The 23,109-nt window shown below is 41.8% G+C and overlaps 1 protein-coding gene across 1 annotated transcript; it reads left to right on the top strand.

Annotated features, from left to right (window-relative positions):
• Positions 1–201: 201 nt before the first annotated feature.
• On the top strand, positions 202–13,980 carry LOC308081543 (E3 ubiquitin-protein ligase RNF26-like). Its single transcript, XM_080457910.1, has 6 exons — positions 202–332; positions 5,063–5,286; positions 7,633–7,816; positions 9,643–9,749; positions 11,055–11,667; positions 13,694–13,980. Exons 2-6 carry the CDS (start codon positions 5,074–5,076, stop codon positions 13,975–13,977), a joined length of 1,401 nt encoding a protein of 466 aa, XP_080314036.1. The 5' UTR covers positions 202–332; positions 5,063–5,073; the 3' UTR covers positions 13,978–13,980.
• The last annotated feature ends 9,129 nt before the right edge of the window (positions 13,981–23,109 follow it).

Genomic DNA, 23,109 nt, shown 5'->3' with positions numbered 1-23,109 from the left:
ACACATAATAATACTGAATCAGTTCAACATTACACTGGAACTATCTGAGGACTGCGGGACTCACGTGACCAGGGGGGAGGGAGCACTCGGGACTTCCGTTGTCACTGCGCTCTCTCAGCCAATAGCAGCGTGCGGGGCGTTCTCGCGAGATTCGGCCGTTTAGTGTTGACGGAAGTGATTTCATCCTCTCTCCACCATCACCGCTGTTGTTATAAATGAAGCCACAACACAGTAGTTAACACACAGTGTGTCACTAGGATTAAAATGTGTCACTTTATAGTTTGATCACATCTAGCGTCTCGTCATCTTCTGGTGGACGTCATGTTACTGAGGTGAGAGCAGCATTCATTCACTATGTGTGTTGGTTGTTAGCCTCTGGTCTAGACATGGTTCACATGACGCTCGTCTGTCACAAGCGTCATCATGGCGCTACTTGTTCCTGGTCTTTGAAATGTTTACATTTACAACCCGTACATCTACATAAACGTTCACATTTCAAATATAAAGTGTTTACCCCATGGCCACGGATGTTACGATTTGAATCGGGTGGGTCTAAGTACCCGTATCTTCCGTATTGTTCAATAAAAAGCTTTTTAATCCGATCGCCGGCCATTTTCTATTTTTTTAAATAATGTATCAGATTGCAATACATCTCCCAACCGATAGGGGCGCGTAGTTGAAAGCATATGGAAAACAAAAGCAAAGAAAATGGCTGGCGATCGGATTCAAATGCTTTTTATTGAATAATAAAGAAGATACTGGTACTTAAACCCGGGCGTTTTAACTCGTAACATCCGTGGCCGTTGAGTCAGCACTTTATATTTGAAATCTGAACGTTTATGTAGATGTACTGGTGGTAAATGTAAAAATTTCAAAAAACAGGAACAAGTAGCGCCATGACTGTCATGGTATGACGGTCATGTTTCAGGGCTACCTCTGGTCCAGAGCGTTAGTGACTTCTCTCTAACTGCTCTCTGCTCATAGACACAACATTACACTGCTGAGCCACTTACACTCTACTCCGTCCTTTAGTCAAAATAAACTCAACTATTTCACTATTCACTGAAACAAAGGCAGTTTTGTGTTGTTTAGAGACATTATTTTTATTTTACTCCACTGCGCCCTCTACAGATCTGGTCTATATAAATTACCATTGAGCAGATCTGTAGAGGGCGCAGTTGAGAGAATAAAATTATTTCCATCTGGCAGACACATTTCATTTGTCTGTCCATAAAGTGTATTATACAGAGAAGGTGGGGTGCTGAGAGGGTTCCCATCCTGGAGAATAGAATCTAAACAACACAAAGCAGCCTTTGTTTCAGTGAATAGTGAAGTAGTTTAGTTAATTTAATACTGAAAGACTGAGACCACACAATGCAGTGTGATGTTCTGTGTATGAGTAGAGCAGTTAGAGAGCTGGACCAGAGCTAGTGTGACTGATACTACTCTGCTGTGATTCTCAACCATTAATAGATCTTTTCAGACCAACCTTTTTATTTGCAAGGACCCCCAGTTTGATATGATGCCTGCCTGAAGCTCTGGTCTATGCTCCTGCCTGCCTTAGACCAGTGGTTCTCAACCAAGTGCTTGTCAGGGTGGGGGGTCCCCAGTTCAAATATGATTATTTGGGGGGGTCGCTGCATGAAAATGTTGAGAACCACTGCCATAGACCAGTGGTTCTCAAACGTTTTCATGACAAGGACCCCCAAATTCATATGTATCTGGTCGAGGACCCCCATCTAAAAATGTTTTGTGTCAGGGACCCCCCCCCCCCCCCCAATAGAAGATTAATGTTTAATAAAATAAATCAATATAATATTTTAGATATTTTTCAAATATTTTCAAAAACAGCACAAAAACAGCTTGTGAGCTTGTAGATCTGCTATTTTTGAACAGCCTACATATAGATGGATAAAGTGGTTAAAATGTTTGTGATGCTATGTTAACACATTTTGCTGGGGACCCCCTGGAACCCCCCCAAGGACCCCTGGACTGGTCTAAGGCATTTGAGAACCAATGCCTTATTTTCATTTCATTTCACCCTTTTTCCTAAATTAATTAAAATGTATTTGTCTGCAGACCCCCAATCAGAATGTTTTTGTGGCATGCAGGGGCCCCCCCAGGGACCCCCATACAAAGAGTTGTGTTGTTAAATCCCTAATTTTCAAAATAGGGCTGTTGTCACGATTACAGATTTATGTTGACGATTAATTGCCACTCAAATAATTGCGATTAACAATTTAATTGTGTTTGGCCGTTGCACACACCGTATGAATAAAATATACATTTCTGTCACTTCGTGTCGTGTTCTAAGCTTGTAGATCAGCTATTTATGATTTTTTTAATATTTGAAAATGTGTGAACACTTTTCAACATGGAAACGATTATGGCGATTATGCAATAACAATTGTGATTATCAAAAATAAGTGCAATTAGACAATTAAGTAATAATTGTGACAGGCCTATTTTCAAATAGCCGATGAAGTGGTTAAACTGATTTTGATACTGTATTCACTCATTTGACTGGGGCTGAAACGCAAACTGCCTTTTGGCGTGTAGTAGGGCATTCACAACTAATGATTTTTACTAGTCGACTCATTTGACCAAGTAGTAGTCGACTAGTCGACTAGTCGAAATTTACATTAAAAAAAAAAAAAAATCTTATATTTTTTAGGGGGGGGGGGGGGCATTGTTTTAATGCCATCCTACTACTACTATATTACTATTATTATTATCCTCCTGCCCTTATTTTTATGGCGTTTTAAGGGAAGCGCTTCTGGCACAGCAGCACAGCACCACAGCAGCGTCTCCAAGGATCCCCATTGCCCAATAATAGGCTTTTATTGGGCATACTTTTGACCCCCTTTTGATAAAAAATAAAGTCAGGAGGATAATAATAATAGTAAGATGGGCCGTTACTATGGCATTAAAACAAATTACAAAAACTATTCGACTAGTACCAACAGAGTCGACTAGTGGTTATACTAGTCAACTAGTCGACTAGTCGACTAGTTGGTGAAAGCCCTAGCGTGTAGTTGAAGCGCGGGGGGGGGGGGGGGCGGGTGGGGAGAGAGTCAGTGCACTGAAGTCAAGGCACACAGACTACTGTGTTGTTGACGGACAACGGATGCACGCTTATGAGAAACAACACAAATAAAACCCGGCAAAACAGTTGCGTGCATTAGAGCAAGATGAGGATAAATGAAACATTCAGTGTAAATGTCCAGTTTGATCATTCACAACTACTACTATCCAAACTTTGAATTTCTTTAATTATTATAAACTTTCAGGACAGCCTAATACAAATATAATTTATGAAAAGGCTACTATAGGCTACAGTGACGTCGGACTGAATGACTGAAACGTTTTTTATTTTTTTACTCTCTTGGTGACAGTAGTTGTGAATGATCAAACTGGACATTTAGACTGAATGTTTCCTTTATCCTCATCTTGCGCTAATGCACGCAACTGTTTCACCAGGTTTTATTTGTGTTGTTTCTCATAAGCGTGAATCCGTTGTCCGTCAACAACACAGTAGTCTATGTGCCTTGACTTCTGTGCACTGACTCTCTCCCCCCCCCCCCCCCCGCCCCCTTGCGCTTCAACTACACGCCAAAAGGCTGTTCGCGGCTCTAACCCCCCCGCCGCAAGGACCCCTGGTGGTCCTTCTAGTAGCCTATTTATTATTCATGGTGATTCTGTTTGTTGCACTGCAGTTTGTCCGGTGATGTTAGTGATTATTGTGTGGTAACCCTAACCCCTAACCACACTGGAAACAAGCCATAGGCCTTTTTTGTGTTCATCATGTTGACGTTTTTAATAGCGTAATTGTCAATGAATTATCCAACCAACCAACAACAACACTGGACCCCACTTTGACAACCAGTGGTTCTCAAAGTGTCGTCCAGGGACCCCCAGCCCCCCCGAAAAGGACCCCTGGTGGGGGTACCAGCAAAATGTGTTGATATGAATTTTTCAATTTCAAATGAGTTTTATTGGCAAACGTTTACATTACAGCAAATGTGAACTACAAGCAGCAAAGTTAAATACAGTTTCAATTCAAATGTATGTACAGCAAACTACCTTGGAAAAACACAACATGCATTTGCTGTTATAAATAGTTATATAATATATATAACAATATATATATATAATATAGGCAAAGGGTAGCATATGGGGCGGCCATTGCTGAGTGGTTAGTGAGCCCGCCTAGGGAGCCAGAGGCCCTGGTTGCCCCAGGTACGATTCCAGGCCACGCCAGCATATGTGTCGATGAAATGAAATTTGTCCCTGAGCAAGACTCTTAACCCCTAATTGCTCACAGGCCCTCATTGGAAACAAGCCCGCAAGGACTTTCATGAACGTCCTGTTTATCCTATGGTACAACAAAGCTTCTGAAACAAATAGCAGCACAGTCACTATAATACTTTCTAAGACGCATGTCTCAGTGTGGACTGAAGCCACATTTATGTTATCATACTACAGTGCAGTGGTGTAAAGTAACTAAGTACATTTACTTAAGTACTGTACTTAAGTACAATTTTGAGGTATTTGTACTTTACTTGAGTATTTCCAATTTCCAATACTTTTACTTCTACTCCACTACATCTCAGAGGCAAATATTGTACTTTTACTACACTACAATTATTTGAAAACTTAGTTTGTTTTTTCAGATATAAATTACAATATTATGAAATATACATTAACCACTTTAGCCCTATTTTATGCCTAGGCTATTTGAAAATAGCAGATCTACAAGCTCACTACGTGTCGCATCGCGACGCGTTGTGAGCTTGTAGATCGGCTATTTTCAAATATTTTGTACTTTTACTTTTGGTACTTTAAGTACATTTTGATGCCAATACTTTTGTACTTTTACTCAAGTAAATTTTGAATTAATACTTTTACTTGTAACAGAGTATTGTTATATTGCAGTATTGATACTTTTACTTAAGTAAAGAATTTGAGTACTTTTTTCCACCACTGCTACAGTGTCACTTGCTGAAAGTAACTGATCTACAAGTTCACCACTGCCTCTGATAATGACGTCCTCTCATTACAGGAAAGCCTAATATGGACGCGGTGGCCATCGTCTCCTGTGCGGTCTGGAGATGTGTAGACACGCTGGTCCTGCTGCTGGAGCTGCTTGTGTGGCTGGCCGACTGTGTGCTCCACCTGCTGGCCAACGCGGGTACTGCACTGCACAGCATGCTGCTGGCCCTGAGCGGCAGCAGCCTCCTGGAGTACTGCAAGGTGGCGCTGTTCTCCTTCCTCACCCTGACCGAGGTGAGACCGGTGGTGGACAAAGTACTCACATTTTCTAATTAAGTAAAAGTATGAATACTGCAATGTAGAAATACTCCGGGACAAGTGCAAGTCCAGAATTCAAAATGTAGTTGAGTAAAAGTACAAAAGTATTGATATGAAAATGTACTTAAAGTACCAAAAGTAGAAAGTACTCATTATGCAAAATGTCCCGTTTCACAAGTTTTAAAATGTATACAAATCTTTTGAAGATTGCATTGTGAGCTTGTAGATCTGCTATTTTTAAATGGCCGAAATGTATATAGGGCTGAAGTGGTTAATGTATGTTTTATTATAATAATCAAAATCTACAAAGTAAGTAGTAACTTTTTCAAATAATTGTAGTGGAGTAAAAAGTATAATATTTGCCTCTGAGATGTAGTGGAGTAGAAGTAAAAGTACTGACAATTTAAAATACTCCAGTGAAGTAAAAAAAAAAACCTCAACATTGTATTTAAGTACAGTACTTGAGTAAATGTACTTAGTTACTTTATACCACTGACCCTGACCGAGGTGAGCGAGACACAACAACAACAACAACAACAACAACAACAACACTGAGGTTGAGGTTTTGGATCTTGTGAGACAGGTGCCGCCACAGCCCGTAGGAGTATACATGCAATGACCATTATCACCCTCCTCCTCCTCCTCCTCCTCCTCCCCACCCGGCTTCCCTCCCCTGAACACGGGCCCATTGTGTTCGTATAGACGCCCGAACAAAGCCAGATGCACCGTGGTGGATTCAAACCCACAACCTCCATGGCGGTGGGCAAGGCAGGGACTTAACCACTGTGCCACCCGAGCCCGAGTGTTTCCACTGATTTTAACATGCTGCTATTTTCAGGCTTTTTTGTTAATGATCCTCTTTTCATTCTCCCTTCTTTTTACTCTTTAACCCTTTAAGACGGGGAAAGCAAGTGTCATTTTTAAATTTCTTTGTCTATTCAAAAATAGCAGATCTACAAGCTCATAGCGAGTGCCACGCTATGAGCTTGTAGATCTGCAATTGTATCGTGACAATTTGTGCAAATCTTTGAATATATATTTTTTTTACTGAAATCTTTGCTTTTGGGGGTCCCTGGAACAAAACATTTTTATGTCAAGGACCCATGTAAAAATTTATTTTCGCAAAACAACAAAATAAAATGCCTATATTCAAAGAGTTGCACAAATGTTCACGATTAAAAGAAAAAAAGCGTTCTAGATCTGCTATTTTTGAATTTTTTAAATAAGTATAAAATATGACGAAAATCTAAGATGACACAGATGCGTTCTCGGATTGAGTGGGTTAAACTGCAACAGTGAAAGTAATTCAGAATTTCACCTCAATTTTACCTTAGCCTGGGAAGCATACCTTTTCGGGTCTTTGAGCCGGTCGGGAGCGGAAGTAACTCTACGTCACCAGGCGCGTCATCCGCGTCATCAGGCGGCCGGAACTGCAGATCCGGAAAGACTTCACCCCAAAATAGGTCCGTCCTAATAAAATCCTTGATGCGGCGTAGTTTAGCTTATTTTTTAAATATAAATGTGAGTGTACTTTCCGGAGACTATTTAGCGTCTGTATTATCCCACGGGGAAATTCTATTCCATTTAAATAGGGATTGGGGAACCAAAACAAAGCTCCGCAAAACCGGATGGGTAGAATCCGGAAAGAGAATTATTATTATTAATATTTTTTTTTTTCAGTAGGCGTGGCCTAGACCGGATCACACGGGTCTTTAACACATTTACCGCCGGGCCCGTAGTTCTACGGGCCGTTAAATCCAACGGTTAAGCGCCAATCCCGTAGCCTACGGGCTGTGGTGCTTTTTCCTTTTTTTCGAATTTTTTTTTTTTTTTAATTTTCTAGGGGGACCATTTTCAGTGTAACACCACCCGATCGGACCGGAAGTGCGATCACGTTTTTTGTTTCCCGTCTGTCTCCATTCTAAGTCGTACACATAAACCCCTGTAAAAGCTGTACAGGACATGTAGTTTTTCATCCTCGCATTTCCCATGTTAACTTAAACGATCAGAACTCAAACATGGCGGCTCCGTTTGACACGCGGTCTCGACGAGTAGACACCAGGACATGTGCCCGTTGTTTACAAACATTGGATCGGGCAATCTAAAGGATTTTAACGGGGCCTATGGCGACCTGAAAAAAACAAAAAACAACAATAAAACCTTGGCACTGGTGAGTACATTATGAGATTAGCCCTTGGCGGTGGATGTGTTAATAACGCATACCAGGCTTTCCTCCGAGGTGGAAAGACTGGTGACGCGAGGTTACTTTTACCTTGTGTTTGTCTTGTGACAGTAACATTTGATTGATTTGATTGATTTGAGGTGGCGTCCAGCGCGGCTCACGGGGCCCTGCGCACCCTGCAGGGCTGGCTGCAGACCCTAGGGGGGGTCTGTGAGGGGTTCAAGATGGTGGGCCATCTCCTGTGCCACGTGGCGTGGCGGACCAAAGACCTGCTTCACCGCGGCCTGGTGTCTGGGAACCTCTTCATGAGGCAGATGTGTGAAGGTACAATACCTGTTACTGATAGGTGCAGTTTGATGGGTTTTTGTTCAAATAGGTGTTAAATAGTTCTATATTCTGTTTATATTTGTCAGAGTGTTTGTTCAGTGACAGGGATTTCCCTCTCTCCAGCTCTATAGTAAACAAAAACAAACAAACAGAATGAACAAGTGAAGTTGGAAGTGATGATGACACAAACTAATGACACAATTGTAATTGGAACAATATAACATTTAAGCTGATAAATAGGTACTCTCTCCTGAGTCCTGATTGGCTGACATTGGCAACCCACCTGGAAATATATTTTCTGTTTATCAAAGAGCTGGAGAGTTCTCAAATTCTGCCAGAACTCGACCCGACCCGACCCAACGTTTTCGGGCCGGGCCGGGCTAGACCTAAAATCTATGCTAATTAGTCGGGCCAGGCCGAGCCTCGGGTTCCGTGAAGAAAAAAGAAAAAGAAAAATAACTATTAACCCCTAAAAATACATTTCAACAGCCCCTAGCCGCCCAACGGTAAGGCAGACGGAAATGGCAGTGGGTGTGTTGGATGTGTTGGATGAAGCTCAAAGTGAACTTTGCTCAGGTATCTAGTTCGTCGCTGTCCGACCTTTCTAGCGGCTAGATCAAAGATCAACAATGGCCACAACTCAAAAATTGGCGAAAGTGGTCGTTTCCAAGATGTTTTGTCCATTATCTCTGGAACAGAAGGTCCAATCTGCTCAGTTCAAAGCTTGTTGGATGTGTGACTTTGAGGACATTAAACACATAATGACACCTTTTCAGTTTTTCGGGCCTAAAAGTATGGTAATTATTCGGGCCAGGCCGAGCCTCGGGCCGGCCCAGTAGGGCCCAGTTAGGGGGGGCCGGGCCTTAATTTTCGGGCTCGTTGAGAACTCTACTGGAGAGACGAGTAGAACTGTTACTGAACAAACACTCTGTATGTAGCAATTATTACCAGGAGATTGTAATTGTGTAGTCGTGACAGCCCTACCAATAACACAGATGACAGGACGTTCGAGCACAGCAACAGTCGATAGGTTCAAAAGCTAACGGGCATATAATACTGCGTGCTTATTATATATGCTGACATAATATCTAAAGCGCTCCTCCACTCATAAAAGGTTTTCTGTGGACGCATAGTCCATAAAGCTGATTCTGCCTTCTGATTGATTTTGAAGGTGTGTGAAATAAACTAATTAATTGACTCATTGTGAAGGACTTTGAAATAAACTAATGAACTCATTGAGTGGCATAATTAATTAATTAAGTCAGCCAGTGCCAGCGTTTTTACTAACCTTTTCAAGAGCCACAGAATATTTCGCTCCAGGACGACCGACACACCGAGTGTCGCCAAAGACGGAGGAGTGTCTCTGCTTCCATCGGGAAAAGAATGCATGTCACAGCGACCCTCCGTTCTTTAGTTATTGGCTGATTAGATCAGACGGCGCTGGGTTTGTTGTGATCATGTTATTTCCGGGTATACTCTCCTCCAGAAGTCATAGGATCACTCATAGGTTGGCGAACAGCGCCATCTAGCGTAAAACACTGAATGTGTTAATTGACTCATTGTGAAGGAGTGTGAAATAAACTAATTCCTTCATTGATTGGTTCATTGTGAAGGAGTGTGACATAAACTAATGCATTGATTGGTTGATTGTGAAGGAGTGTGACATAAACTAATGCATTGATTGGTTGATTGTGAAGGAGTGTGACATAAACTAATGCATTGATTGGTTGATTGTGAAGGAGTGTGACATAAACTAATGCATTGATTGGTTCATTGTGAAGGAGTGTGACATAAACTAATGCATTGATTGGTTGATTGTGAAGGAGTGTGCATCGCGTTGAGCCTCATCTTCTACGTTGTGAACACGGTGGTGAACATCGTTCTCATCTCCATGCAGGACTGTCTCTCCGTGCTGGTCGGACCCTGGGAGGTAAGACCTGGTGATAATACAAGATATAATACAAGAACTTGTATTATTGTCTTTTTTTAGCTAACAAAATAAGTTTTTTATCACATCAAGTGCCAGAGTTTTTTTTTAAAACAGGGTACATCCAGTGCCAGTGTTTCTTACCGTTTACGCCGATCGTTTTAGAGCTGTAGACACGCCTCCACGAGGACCCAGATGTAAACAAAGGGTCTCTGGGCGATGGTCGAGGGTCCCGACTAACGACTGGAACAATAATATTTCTAACGTGATCCACCATTGCAGAGAGATCGCACGTCGAAAATGGCTGGTTTTGAACACTGTAAAAAGATATGGAGATATGGACCTTTTTCTCCAGATCCTCTCATTGCGGAGCGGGACGGATGTGACGTTTCTTGGACTGACGTCACATCCGTCCGTTCCATTTTAAAGGGATCATTCCTAAGTTGCGTTAGAGCGCCCCTTGTGGAGGAAAAAAAAAAAGAAAGAAAAAACGTATATGCTTTTGGCACTCACTGTGTTAAGTCATCTGGGTGACTTAGGCAGGAAGTGATTTTTTTTTTAGTTGTGTCTCTCATGAAAACCTTAAAAATATAAGTTAGTCAATTATGCTATGAGGCTAACGATATGAGGACTAATAGACCTTTAACTCTTTGACTGCGGACGACGCGATAACGCGTCAAGTGCTACTTTGTCCAGTTGGCCGTCGACGCGCTGGACGCGCGTTCATTGTTTAATCTCTGATTGCGCTATGCTGCTTAATATTCAATGTTATTCTCGAGTTCCACTTACTTCACGGACATCTGCATCCGGTTTCATGACCTGGATTCCGTTTCCGGTTTTTGATTCTTTTCCCCAGTCATTTTCGTCCAAAATAGGTAAATAAACGGTCTTTCACACGGTATGACGGACAAACGGACAGTTTCTCTTATATAATCTATGGTCTGGGTGACGATCAGTCATCGCCGTCGTGCATCACATCGTAATTTTGGCGATCAAAACAATCTGGGAGGACGTCACATCCGTTTTCATGTTATTCCCTGTCTAATCTATCAAGAAGGCTGAGAGAGACCCAACGACCTGATCAAGCAGTCATGTGCTGCTCTCTAGTGGCGGATTTGTGCTGGGTCTTTATATTATGTGCCCTTAAATTATTTTCATGAGAAAAATTCAAAATATAAAAAAAACACGAAAATTGCTGGCACTGGGGGAGTACTTTATGAAAATACTCTGGCAGTCAAAGAGTTAATAAAAAAAAATATATTTTGCTTTATAATCCATAATCACAACCATGTCCCGATTGGCTCACAGCCCTACTGGGAGGCCATGTGGTCGCCGCTGCACAGAGCGCTGGAGCTGGCGGTGACGGCGCTGACCTTCCTCTACAGCTGCCTGGTGGGCGTGTCCGTGCTGCTGTGGGCGCCGTGCCAGCTCCTCCTGGAGGTCCTGGCGGCCGCCGGCCGCCTCCTCTGTTTCCAGGACGGCCTCCTCCACGCCTCCGGCGGCGGCGCCCTCCTGTTCCTCCTGCTGACGGCGGCGGCCGCCGGCTCCTTGGTGTACCTGAACCCCGGCCTCCGTGTGGTCGCGGTGCGGTGGTACCGGCAGTACGTGGACGTGCTGCCGGGCGTGCGGTACCTCTGGGACTACTACACGGCGGTACTGGAGCAAGCTCGCAGGGGGGAGGGGGGGGCTGGCGGGGGAGTCCAGGACTCGTCGTCGGAGGGGGGGGGACCCGCCAGTGGCGCGGACACCGGCATCGAGCCGCCGCCGCCAAATGAACCGGACGGGTTGAACGACCACCCGCCCGAACCCCGCCCCAGCCACCCGGACGGCGGCGGCGGCGGCGGCAGTCCGTCCGTAGCGAGGAGGACTAATCGGACCGCGTGGCAGACCGCCGTGGCTGAGGGTTCGGACCATGTCGACGGTGAGGCTCTCTCGCGATTGTGGCATGATCACAGTTCAGAATCACATGATCACAGTTCAGAATCACATGATCACAGTTCAGAATCACATGATCACAGTTCAGAATCACATGATCACAGCTCATAATCACATGATCACAGTTCAGAATCATAAGTTTGCGTGACAGTCGGAATCGTTTCCAATCATCTGCATCAGTCGACACTTTTTCATATTTTTAAAGGGACTACACCATGAATTTAAACTTTTTCTTCTTTTTTGTGTGTTTTTGGTCTCCCCTACCTTTCTTATATCCAGTGGTGGAAAGTAACTAAGTACATTTACTTAAGTACTGTACTTAAGTACAATTTTGAGGTATTTGTACTTTACTTGAGTATTTTCAATTTCCAATATTTTTACTTCTACTCCACTACATCTCAGAGGCAAATATTGTACTTTTACTCCACTACAATTATTTGAAAACTTGAGTTACTAGTTACTTTTCAGATATAAACTATGATATTATGAAACATACATTAACCACTTTAGCCCTATATTATACATAGGCTATTTGAAAATAGCAGATCTACAAGCTCACAACGCGTCGCATCGCGACGCGTTGTGAGCTTGTAGATCGGCTATTTTCAAATATTTAGTACTTTTACTTTTGGTACTTTAAGTACATTTTTATGCCAATACTTTTGTACTTTTAATCAAGTACATTTTTTATTCTGGACTTTTACTTGTAACAGAGTATTTTTATATTGCAGTATTGGTACTTTTACTTAAGTAAATAATTTGAGTACTTTTTCCACCACTGCTTATATCCCAAAAAATACCCCAGTTTGAGCACTCAGGCTTTCACAGCTTGTCTGGGGTTTTATGTAAATTGGTCCCAAAACAGGACCAAACTGATTTGCCCCCGAAAGTGATGTCACTAGCGGAACAATCCCTCCTGTTTTTCAGTTCCAACATATAAAAAAAATAATAAAAAAAATCGGGTATATATTTTTGTACTTTTTCCACACAGAACTAGGAGATAACATGCATACAAACTGGCTCAATAGCGCCACGTGCCAAATCAGGACAATGTGGTATTGCAGGTGAAAGTGCTTTATAAGCCAGAGAGAAGTTAGTTGGAATGAGTATATCTGAGGCTTGATTTAGGCTCAAACCTTTTGAAAAACGTTTGAGGGACATAAACAATATGATATTAAATGTTAAATATATCTTTTAAATTCATGGTGTAGATCCTTTAAAAGATCGCGGAAATTGCAGATCTACAAGCTGCAGACAGACAGACATCCCATTGGCCCACTGACTTGTCTATCATCTGAATACCGGCCTATAGTGGCCGAATCACCGGCTGGCGTGGCCCAGGAGTTCCACCCAATAACATTACAGCTGATCTACAAGCCCCATAACGCGTTGCTGACTCGACGTGTTATGTGCTTGTAGATCTTCTATGTTCAGCACACGACACGACGAGGAATACATTACAGACACATGAGAGAGGGTGAAAATGGGGCAGCACAATTTTACGATATTGTACATTTCATGATAAAGAAGGAGAAAAGGGTTGTCCGTCAGGGCTGCAGGAAAACATCGATTCGAATTCAAAAATCGATTCTCATGTTGGACGATTCAGAATCGATTATAATAAAAAAAATAAAAAAATAAAAAAAAACGAAAGAAAAAAATATATATATATTACATATATATATATTATTTCCCCCAGTATTTTTGTATAATGACATTTTTGAGAAGTGGCAAGTTCTGGCCTGAATCGGGAAAGAAAATCGATTTTGAATCTGGAAAAATACGTTTTTTAATCGAGAATCGTTTTGAATCGAAAAAAATAATTATATTTTGAATCGAAAAAAAAAAAGTTTTTGAATCGAGGATAGTTTGTTTTGAAAAAATCTGAGAAAATCTGAATCTTGACCCCAATAATCGGAATGGAATGGTGAGATAGCAGAAGATTCACAGCCCTATTACCCGTACTTTTTTTTATTTATATATTTTTTATTTCTTTCCCTCTGTTTCTTCAGCCCTGGGCGGAGACATGGGCGTGGGACGTGAGGCGGACGCCGGCGGCCTCCTGAAGGAGCAGGAGGAGCGGAGCGGCCTCCTCAGCCTGCTGAAGGAGCAGGAGGAGAGGAAGAAGTGTGTGATCTGCCAGGACCGCTCCAAGTCGGTGCTGCTGCTGCCCTGCCGACACCTGTGCCTGTGCCGCCTCTGCTCCGACATCCTGGTGAAACGGCGCCCCCTGGTGCAGCGCTGCTGCCCGCTGTGCCGGCAGCCCATCACACAGACCATGGACGTGTTCCTCTGATCCAAGCTCTGTTCAGGCCAGCAATGTGTCGATGTGTGTCCCTGAGCAAGACTCTTAATCCCTTAGACTCTTAATCCCCAGAGAGTGAAAAAAGAGACTGTATCAAGTACGTTCTTTACAGGTGCGTTTAACCAATTCTAGAGGGTTTAAAGGAGCTACACCATGAATTTAAAAAAAATATTTGATATTTAATATCATATGGTGTATGTCCCTCAAACCTTTTTCAAAAGGTTTGAGCCTAAATCATCACTCAGATATACTCATCCCAAGTCAATTGTCTCTGGCTTATACAGCACTTTCAGCTGCAATACCAAAACGTCCTCTTGGGCAGGGGGGGCTACTGAGCAATTCTGTCTGTTAATAAAAAGAAATATTAAAAAAAAAAAAAAAAGGAAAAATTCTGCATAAAAAGAAAGCATCTAAGAAAAATACAAAATCGAAAAAAAAACACTTTGAACATTTTTGAACAATTCCACCAAGTGTTTGAGGTGCCTGTTTCACCCACTTCCGGGGGGCGGAGCCAAAATCCGAGCCCGAAGTATTTGTTCGTAGACCCCCACTTAGGGGGGGTAGAAAAAGTTTCGGAGCAATTCGGGGACTTTTCATTTAACATTGGGTTTGCCATCATTAATGTTTATGACATCATAAACATTTCCATTCTGAGATCGCCTGTTCAGACACGCCCATTCTGGAAATCCATGAAATGAGAAGGAATGACTGAATTTTAAAAAAAAATGATTTTCATGGTGTAGACCCTTTAAGTGGTAGGCCTATCGGATACGCAGCTCGGCAAAGGTGAATTGATCCCAGTGTATGACGGAGGACAATTTCACCATGAATTAAAATCTCTGCGATGCGATTACTGTGAGCGTATTTTATCACAATAAACGATAATAGCGATTATCGTGCCATCCCTAGTGCTGCACCAGAATACTTTGGTGATATTTGGAATTGACAATATCCTTATATAAAAGTGTTTTATAGCCTTGTGAGTTTAAATCACAGAAGGAAGAGAGGAAGAGAAGAGAGAACGTGCTTTTCAACTGTGTGCGTTCATTGGAACGTTGTCACCATCATCATGCACTATTGTCTCCGCCAGGCCGAAAGGCATGGCGAGAGTATGTTTTACCCCGTGTGTGTGTGTGTGTGTGTGTGTGTGTGTGTGTGTGTGTGTGTGTGTGTGTGTGTGTGTGTGTGTGTGTGTGTGTGTGTGTGTGTGTGTGTGTGTGTGTGTGTGTGTGTGTGTGTGTGTGTGTGTGTGTGTGTGTGTGTGTGTGTGTGTGTGTGTCTGTCATTCTGTCTGTGTACAGCTAATCTCCGGCACCGTTGGCCCGGTCGCTGCGAAACTGTGCACACACTCCCTGGATGCCAATTCAGAACCTCTGCCCCAAATTTTTCACATGGGCCTGTTATAGCGCCACCAGGAGGCCGATTTGTGCAAAACCCATTTTTTATATTACTCCTACAGATTTTATCCAAACATCACGCAAATCGGTACACAGTATCTCTATAGTCATGTGATCAAGACAAATCTGTCCGATATTTCATATTCCATCCTGATTGGCTAACATTGGCTTCCAAAGTTTGCAGGATTGTTCCGTTTTGAACAACATGTCTCAAATCATGAACGGCAGTGCGATTTCATGAATGCACGCACATTCCCACTAGGCCAAGGAAGAAATTCACATTGGCCTATTATAGCGCCACCAGGAGGCCACAATAACCTACCTGACCTGGCGGAGACCTTTTTCTAGTTATTATTAATATTATTATTATTACAAGTATATTGATAATGCATTATAGACACGGGATGCACAATGCCTAGGAAGTGTTGCCAAACATGCTTTCCAAATGGAGACATTGATGTTTAGATGTATGCAGATCTGTATATATCTGGTGAAAGTATAGAACTACTGCTATATTGCAAATACATTTGCAAAGTCAGTTTCCCCCCCCAGTATCTTTTAGCCCTACCTTACGCACCCTGGGGAATGCACGATTAGTCGGTCATCATTTCGGTATGGGCAATATTGGCCGTACAAATGTGATATTGGTATCGAACTGACATCAAAAACACTGTTGTTGTAATTGTCTTATGTTTGAATGTGAAGCTGAAAAAGGCCTTTTGTGGCGACGAAGGCTGCAGATTAGAGGTGTAACGATACAGTAACTGCATCGATGCATCGATTTTAATTGTTTACAGTCTATTATATATCGATATGCAAACAGCAAAATATCGTATCGGTTGACTTTGTATCGTATCGAATGTTTTGCAATGCAAAATAATCAATGTGATTGATTCTAAGTACTTGTGGGTTGTATTTAGCCATTTTAAAAAGAAAAAATTGAAAGAGAGGTTTAATTACTTTTACATTACACATCGCTACACTTGGTTTATAGATAAATGTGTATTATCTCTGTGTTCATGTCAAGGTGAGGGTCTGTCCATAATGTGTTCAAATACAATGTCCATGTATTTACCAGAGAATCACTGTGTTTACTTATTTATATCCATAATAATAAATCCTTCCCTTAAGAAACATGCACTATCCACACAGATTAAATTGTTTTGCTAAATAGTTACTGTATCGATTTTAAATCATTGAATCGTATTGTATCGCCAATGAATGAACCAATATCGTCCATGTATACGCAGGGTTCCCCAATAGGCGGCCCGTGGGCCATTTGCGGCGAGAGGCAACTCCGTGAGAGGCAACTGTCCGGCCCGTGACGACTCCTGTCATAAAATAAAATAAAATATATATAAATATATTTATATTTTTTATAATATCTGTATTACTGTTCAAGCAGACTGTAACAAACATATCTGTGAGTAAATTGTTGATTCTGGACTTATTTTGATTTTCAGTATGTTCAACTGGCTGCTGCTAATCTGTATTACTTTTCAAGCACACTGTAACAACCAAATATTTTAAGTAAATGGTTGGTTCTCAACTTATTTTGTATCAGGCGTAAAATAACACAGTGTCAAATGAGCTAGATTAGAGGGAAAAAAAGAAAAAAAAATCAACATTTAAAATCCCCTGGTGCAGCGCTGCTGCCCGCTGTGCCGGCAGCCCATCACACAGACCCTGGACGTGTTCCTCTGATCCAAGCTCTGTTCAGGCCAGCAATGTGTCGATGTGTGTCCCTGAGCAAGACTCTTAATCCCTTAGACTCTTAATCCCCAGAGAGTGAAAAAAGAGACTGTATCAAGTACGTTCTTTACAGGTGCGTTTAACCAATTCTAGAGGGTTTAAAGGAGCTACACCATGAATTTAAAAAAAATATTTGATATTTAATATCATATGGTGTATGTCCCTCAAACCTTTTTCAAAAGGTTTGAGCCTAAATCATCACTCAGATATACTCATCCCAAGTCAATTGTCTCTGGCTTATACAGCACTTTCAGCTGCAATACCAAAACGTCCTCTTGGGCAGGGGGGGCTACTGAGCAATTCTGTCTGTTAATAAAAAGAAATATTAAAAAAAAAAAAAAAAGGAAAAATTCTGCATAAAAAGAAAGCATCTAAGAAAAATACAAAATCGAAAAAAAAACACTTTGAACATTTTTGAACAATTCCACCAAGTGTTTGAGGTGCCTGTTTCACCCACTTCCGGGGGGCGGAGCCAAAATCCGAGCCCGAAGTATTTGTTCGTAGACCCCCACTTAGGGGGGGTAGAAAAAGTTTCGGAGCAATTCGGGGACTTTTCATTTAACATTGGGTTTGCCATCATTAATGTTTATGACATCATAAACATTTCCATTCTGAGATCGCCTGTTCAGACACGCCCATTCTGGAAATCCATGAAATGAGAAGGAATGACTGAATTAAAAAAAAAAATGATTTTCATGGTGTAGACCCTTTAAGTGGTAGGCCTATCGGATACGCAGCTCGGCAAAGGTGAATTGATCCCAGTGTATGACGGAGGACAATTTCACCATGAATTAAAATCTCTGCGATGCGATTACTGTGAGCGTATTTTATCACAATAAACGATAATAGCGATTATCGTGCCATCCCTAGTGCTGCACCAGAATACTTTGGTGATATTTGGAATTGACAATATCCTTATATAAAAGTGTTTTATAGCCTTGTGAGTTTAAATCACAGAAGGAAGAGAGGAAGAGAAGAGAGAACGTGCTTTTCAACTGTGTGCGTTCATTGGAACGTTGTCACCATCATCATGCACTATTGTCTCCGCCAGGCCGAAAGGCATGGCGAGAGTATGTTTTACCCCGTGTGTGTGTGTGTGTGTGTGTGTGTGTGTGTGTGTGTGTGTGTGTGTGTGTGTGTGTGTGTGTGTGTGTGTGTGTGTGTGTGTGTGTGTGTGTGTGTGTGTGTGTGTGTGTGTGTGTGTGTGTGTGTGTGTGTGTGTGTGTGTGTGTGTGTGTGTGTGTGTGTGTGTGTGTGTGTGTCATTCTGTCTGTGTACAGCTAATCTCCGGCACCGTTGGCCCGGTCGCTGCGAAACTGTGCACACACTCCCTGGATGCCAATTCAGAACCTCTGCCCCAAATTTTTCACATGGGCCTGTTATAGCGCCACCAGGAGGCCGATTTGTGCAAAACCCATTTTTTATATTACTCCTACAGATTTTATCCAAACATCACGCAAATCGGTACACAGTATCTCTATAGTCATGTGATCAAGACAAATCTGTCCGATATTTCATATTCCATCCTGATTGGCTAACATTGGCTTCCAAAGTTTGCAGGATTGTTCCGTTTTGAACAACATGTCTCAAATCATGAACGGCAGTGCGATTTCATGAATGCACGCACATTCCCACTAGGCCAAGGAAGAAATTCACATTGGCCTATTATAGCGCCACCAGGAGGCCACAATAACCTACCTGACCTGGCGGAGACCTTTTTCTAGTTATTATTAATATTATTATTATTACAAGTATATTGATAATGCATTATAGACACGGGATGCACAATGCCTAGGAAGTGTTGCCAAACATGCTTTCCAAATGGAGACATTGATGTTTAGATGTATGCAGATCTGTATATATCTGGTGAAAGTATAGAACTACTGCTATATTGCAAATACATTTGCAAAGTCAGTTTCCCCCCCCAGTATCTTTTAGCCCTACCTTACGCACCCTGGGGAATGCACGATTAGTCGGTCATCATTTCGGTATGGGCAATATTGGCCGTACAAATGTGATATTGGTATCGAACTGACATCAAAAACACTGTTGTTGTAATTGTCTTATGTTTGAATGTGAAGCTGAAAAAGGCCTTTTGTGGCGACGAAGGCTGCAGATTAGAGGTGTAACGATACAGTAACTGCATCGATGCATCGATTTTAATTGTTTACAGTCTATTATATATCGATATGCAAACAGCAAAATATCGTATCGGTTGACTTTGTATCGTATCGAATGTTTTGCAATGCAAAATAATCAATGTGATTGATTCTAAGTACTTGTGGGTTGTATTTAGCAATTTTAAAAAGAAAAAATTGAAAGAGAGGTTTAATTACTTTTACATTACACATCGCTACACTTGGTTTATAGATAAATGTGTATTATCTCTGTGTTCATGTCAAGGTGAGGGTCTGTCCATAATGTGTTCAAATACAATGTCCATGTATTTACCAGAGAATCACTGTGTTTACTTATTTATATCCATAATAATAAATCCTTCCCTTAAGAAACATGCACTATCCACACAGATTACATTGTTTTGCTAAATAGTTACTGTATCGATTTTAAATCATTGAATCGTATTGTATCGCCAATGAATGAACCAATATCGTCCATGTATACGCAGGGTTCCCCAATAGGCGGCCCGTGGGCCATTTGCGGCGAGAGGCAACTCCGTGAGAGGCAACTGTCCGGCCCGTGACGACTCCTGTCATAAAATAAAATAAAATATATATAAATATATTTATATTTTTTATAATATCTGTATTACTGTTCAAGCAGACTGTAACAAACATATCTGTGAGTAAATTGTTGATTCTGGACTTATTTTGATTTTCAGTATGTTCAACTGGCTGCTGCTAATCTGTATTACTTTTCAAGCACACTGTAACAACCAAATATTTTAAGTAAATGGTTGGTTCTCAACTTATTTTGTATCAGGCGTAAAATAACACAGTGTCAAATGAGCTAGATTAGAGGGAAAAAAAGAAAAAAAAATCAACATTTTGCACGATTTCACCAACTATGCCCCTGGCCCTCGGCTTGGTACCCTAGACATAATTTGACCCTTGGGGAAAACTAATTGGGGAACCCTGATGTATGGTATGGTCAACCATGCATCGTGATGCGTATCGTATCGCTGTTCAAATGTATCGTTACACTCCTACTGCAGACATCATTAAGCGTTTTATGGAGAAGCTCTCCTCATCTAGAACAGGGTTTCTCAAAGTGGGTGCCGTGACGCAAGTCCAGGGGTGCAGCAGAATACTTTGAAAATATCTGGGATTCATCAATATCACTGCAGTTTAACCATTTTAAACCCTCTATACTTATTAAGACAGACCACCAAACCTCCTTGCCATAAATAGCAGATCTACAAGCTCACAACGTGTCATGTTGTGACACGTTGTGAGCTTGTAGATCTGCTATTTTTGGTGAATGTCCCCCCCCCCCCTCCCCAGAATATAGGGTGGATGCTGGGGTTTAAGTGGTTAAATGTCAAGTATGAAGTTGTTTTCAATCTGTCGTAATGGAAACTACTATTCTCTCAGGTTGTCCTCGTGACACATACTGTATCTTATAGGGCAGGGCTACTCAACTTAAGATGGCTCAGGGGCCACTCAGCAAAATACCAAAAGTCCAAGGGGCCGCAAGCTAAAAATGACGGTCCTATTTTGGATTTTTCGATTTTGTAACACACACTACGCATTGTTATTGTTATAAGAAAATGTACATTTTGACATCATATTCTTTTCACTGTACCTGGTTATTTTGTGTGTACGTCCAGTGGCATCAGTTCAGCAAAAGCTAAGGTATGGCAAGGTTAGGGTTGCCAACTCCCAGAGATTGAAATAAGGGACACCTACCCTGGGCGCGTGGCCGGAAAAAAATGGGGGTCAAACCCCCCCAAAAAACTGAAATGCATAGAAAATGATGCATTATACCTGTAACAATTGATGTTTGTTTTTGAAAAAAAAATTAGCAACCCATATATTTGAACGGAAATGTATATTTTTATCCTGTGCTTAAAAAAAAACAAAACGTTTTTTGAGGGGCCGCCAAGACGCTGCGTTGGGGCTGCATGCGCTGTTATAGGGGGAAAGATTTACATATTTACGTACCATAGTATGACATAAATGTAGCGTTCTATAAAGCAACAATGTCATTCAGGGGTGCCTTGGATGAAGAAGTATAAGTTACAGGGGTGTGACCTGAGACGACAAAGTTTGAGGAACCACTGATCTAGAAGTCTGCATTTTGCACCAGAATCACAGTTACCGTGAAACTAGCCTCGATCTCCAGGCTTTTATTGTTTAGTTTTGCTTAAAAAATAAAAGCCTGGACCAGCGCGTCGGTGTACCCGGTATAGGAAGTGTTTCATTTCCCCCAACCAACCAGAGTGCAGTGGGCGTCGCTCGTAATGTTGTGTTGATGGGGGCTGACGGACAGATCGGTGAACCAATGGGATCAGGCGCATTCCTCTCCGCGCTGATTTTAAACCCCGCCCCTCTATACAGGAAAGCAGGAAGGCCGTACCGTAAAACAGGTGTAAGGTGAACCCTTCTGGAAACTGGTGTTACAACATGGGTATTGGTATCAGTCGACCATTTATCTATTTATTTAGCCGATCTACAAGCTCACATTGGCAATGTGAGCTTGTAGATCGGCTACTTTCACATTTTATACATACTTATGAAAACTTGTGAAATGGGACATTATGCATAGTGAGTACTTTCTACTTTTGGTACTTTAAGTACATTTTGAAACCAATACTTTTGTACTTTTACCAGCACATTTTGTATTACCTGTAACAGAGTATTTCTACATTGCAGTGTTGATACTTTTACTTAATAACAAAGTAACTTTTTCCACCACTGTGGGACAGCATGATATTCTATGGAAGTGTTTGTGTCTTGAGAACATCCACACACCAACATTACAAGGAAATAACGTGAAGTAACGTCTTTAATACGGAATTGGAACGATGTTAATTCTGAAGCGTCAAAATGTAAAAAAAAAAGAAACACTTAAGCCCTATATTAATTTTTTTAGGCTATTCAAAAATAGCTGATCTACAAGCTCACGACGCGTCGCATCCTGCAGAGTTGAGCGCTTGTAATGTAGATCAGCTATTTTCTAAAGATTTTGTACTTTTACTTCGGTGCCGTAATTATTATGTTGATGCCAGATCGTATAGTATACGTATAATGAATACAGGCCTATATTGTGCTTCTACTTACTGTAATAAATAAAAATAATCTTTCACAAGTAAAATATTGACAGCGGGCACTTGCTCTCGGAAGCATTGATTGATTTATTGATATTGGACAACATGTAATGTATACCCACGATAGACACAAAGTATATTAAAACACTGTAAACGGCAAATTTTCTTGGTTAACGAGTATTTTGTGGGTTTCAATTAACGATCATGAAAACAAATTCTAAACATTAGCTAAATGAGCAACTCAAATGGAACAAATGGACTCATACAGGTACAATTGGTCCCATGTTTGGTCCCCCCCCCGAGCTTCGTCTTGTGGGGTTTGAGTGTGTTTGCATGTCCAGAGCGGAGGGAGCGGGTGGAGCCAGGTCGGGGGTTCGAGGAGTTCCTTTAGATAGGAGGGAGCATTGCTGTGGATGCACTGATGGGTAAGGAGGGAGACCTTGTACTCTATCCTGAAGGAGACGGGGAGTCAGTGTAGCGAATGGAGCATGGGTGGTGATCATAGAGTTAAAAAATAATAGAGAGGGCACCCGAAATCTCCTCCCATCCACTTGCATTGAGTTGCTCACCCAGCGCATGGGCCTAAATCACCCTTTCTTTCTGGAAATTTGGTGGGCGCGGCCTATTTAGGGCCCAGTTCGTCACAGAAGTGACGCGTTTTGCGTCACAGAAGCGCGCAGCCCCGTGCGCAAGCACGTGCGCACGCTCGTGAGTCGAGCCCATTGGTCGAAACCGTTTTCGCTCGTT

This window comes from Gymnoscopelus braueri (genome assembly GCF_963280865.1).
Source record: "Gymnoscopelus braueri genome assembly, contig: SCAFFOLD_77, whole genome shotgun sequence".
Classification (NCBI taxonomy): domain Eukaryota; kingdom Metazoa; phylum Chordata; class Actinopteri; order Myctophiformes; family Myctophidae; genus Gymnoscopelus; species Gymnoscopelus braueri.
This window is presented reverse-complemented; position numbering and strand designations above follow the sequence as displayed.

Excerpts from the sequence above, each read along its gene's own strand:
- LOC308081543 (XM_080457910.1), top strand. The coding sequence starts at position 5,074 with ATGGACGCGGTGGCCATCGTCTCCTGTGCGGTCTGGAGATGTGTAGAC. Across the intron at positions 9,750-11,054 it reads TGCTGGTCGGACCCTGGGAG|CCCTACTGGGAGGCCATGTG; the intron begins GTAAGACCTGGT and ends ATTGGCTCACAG. Across the intron at positions 11,668-13,693 it reads GGGTTCGGACCATGTCGACG|CCCTGGGCGGAGACATGGGC; the intron begins GTGAGGCTCTCT and ends CTGTTTCTTCAG.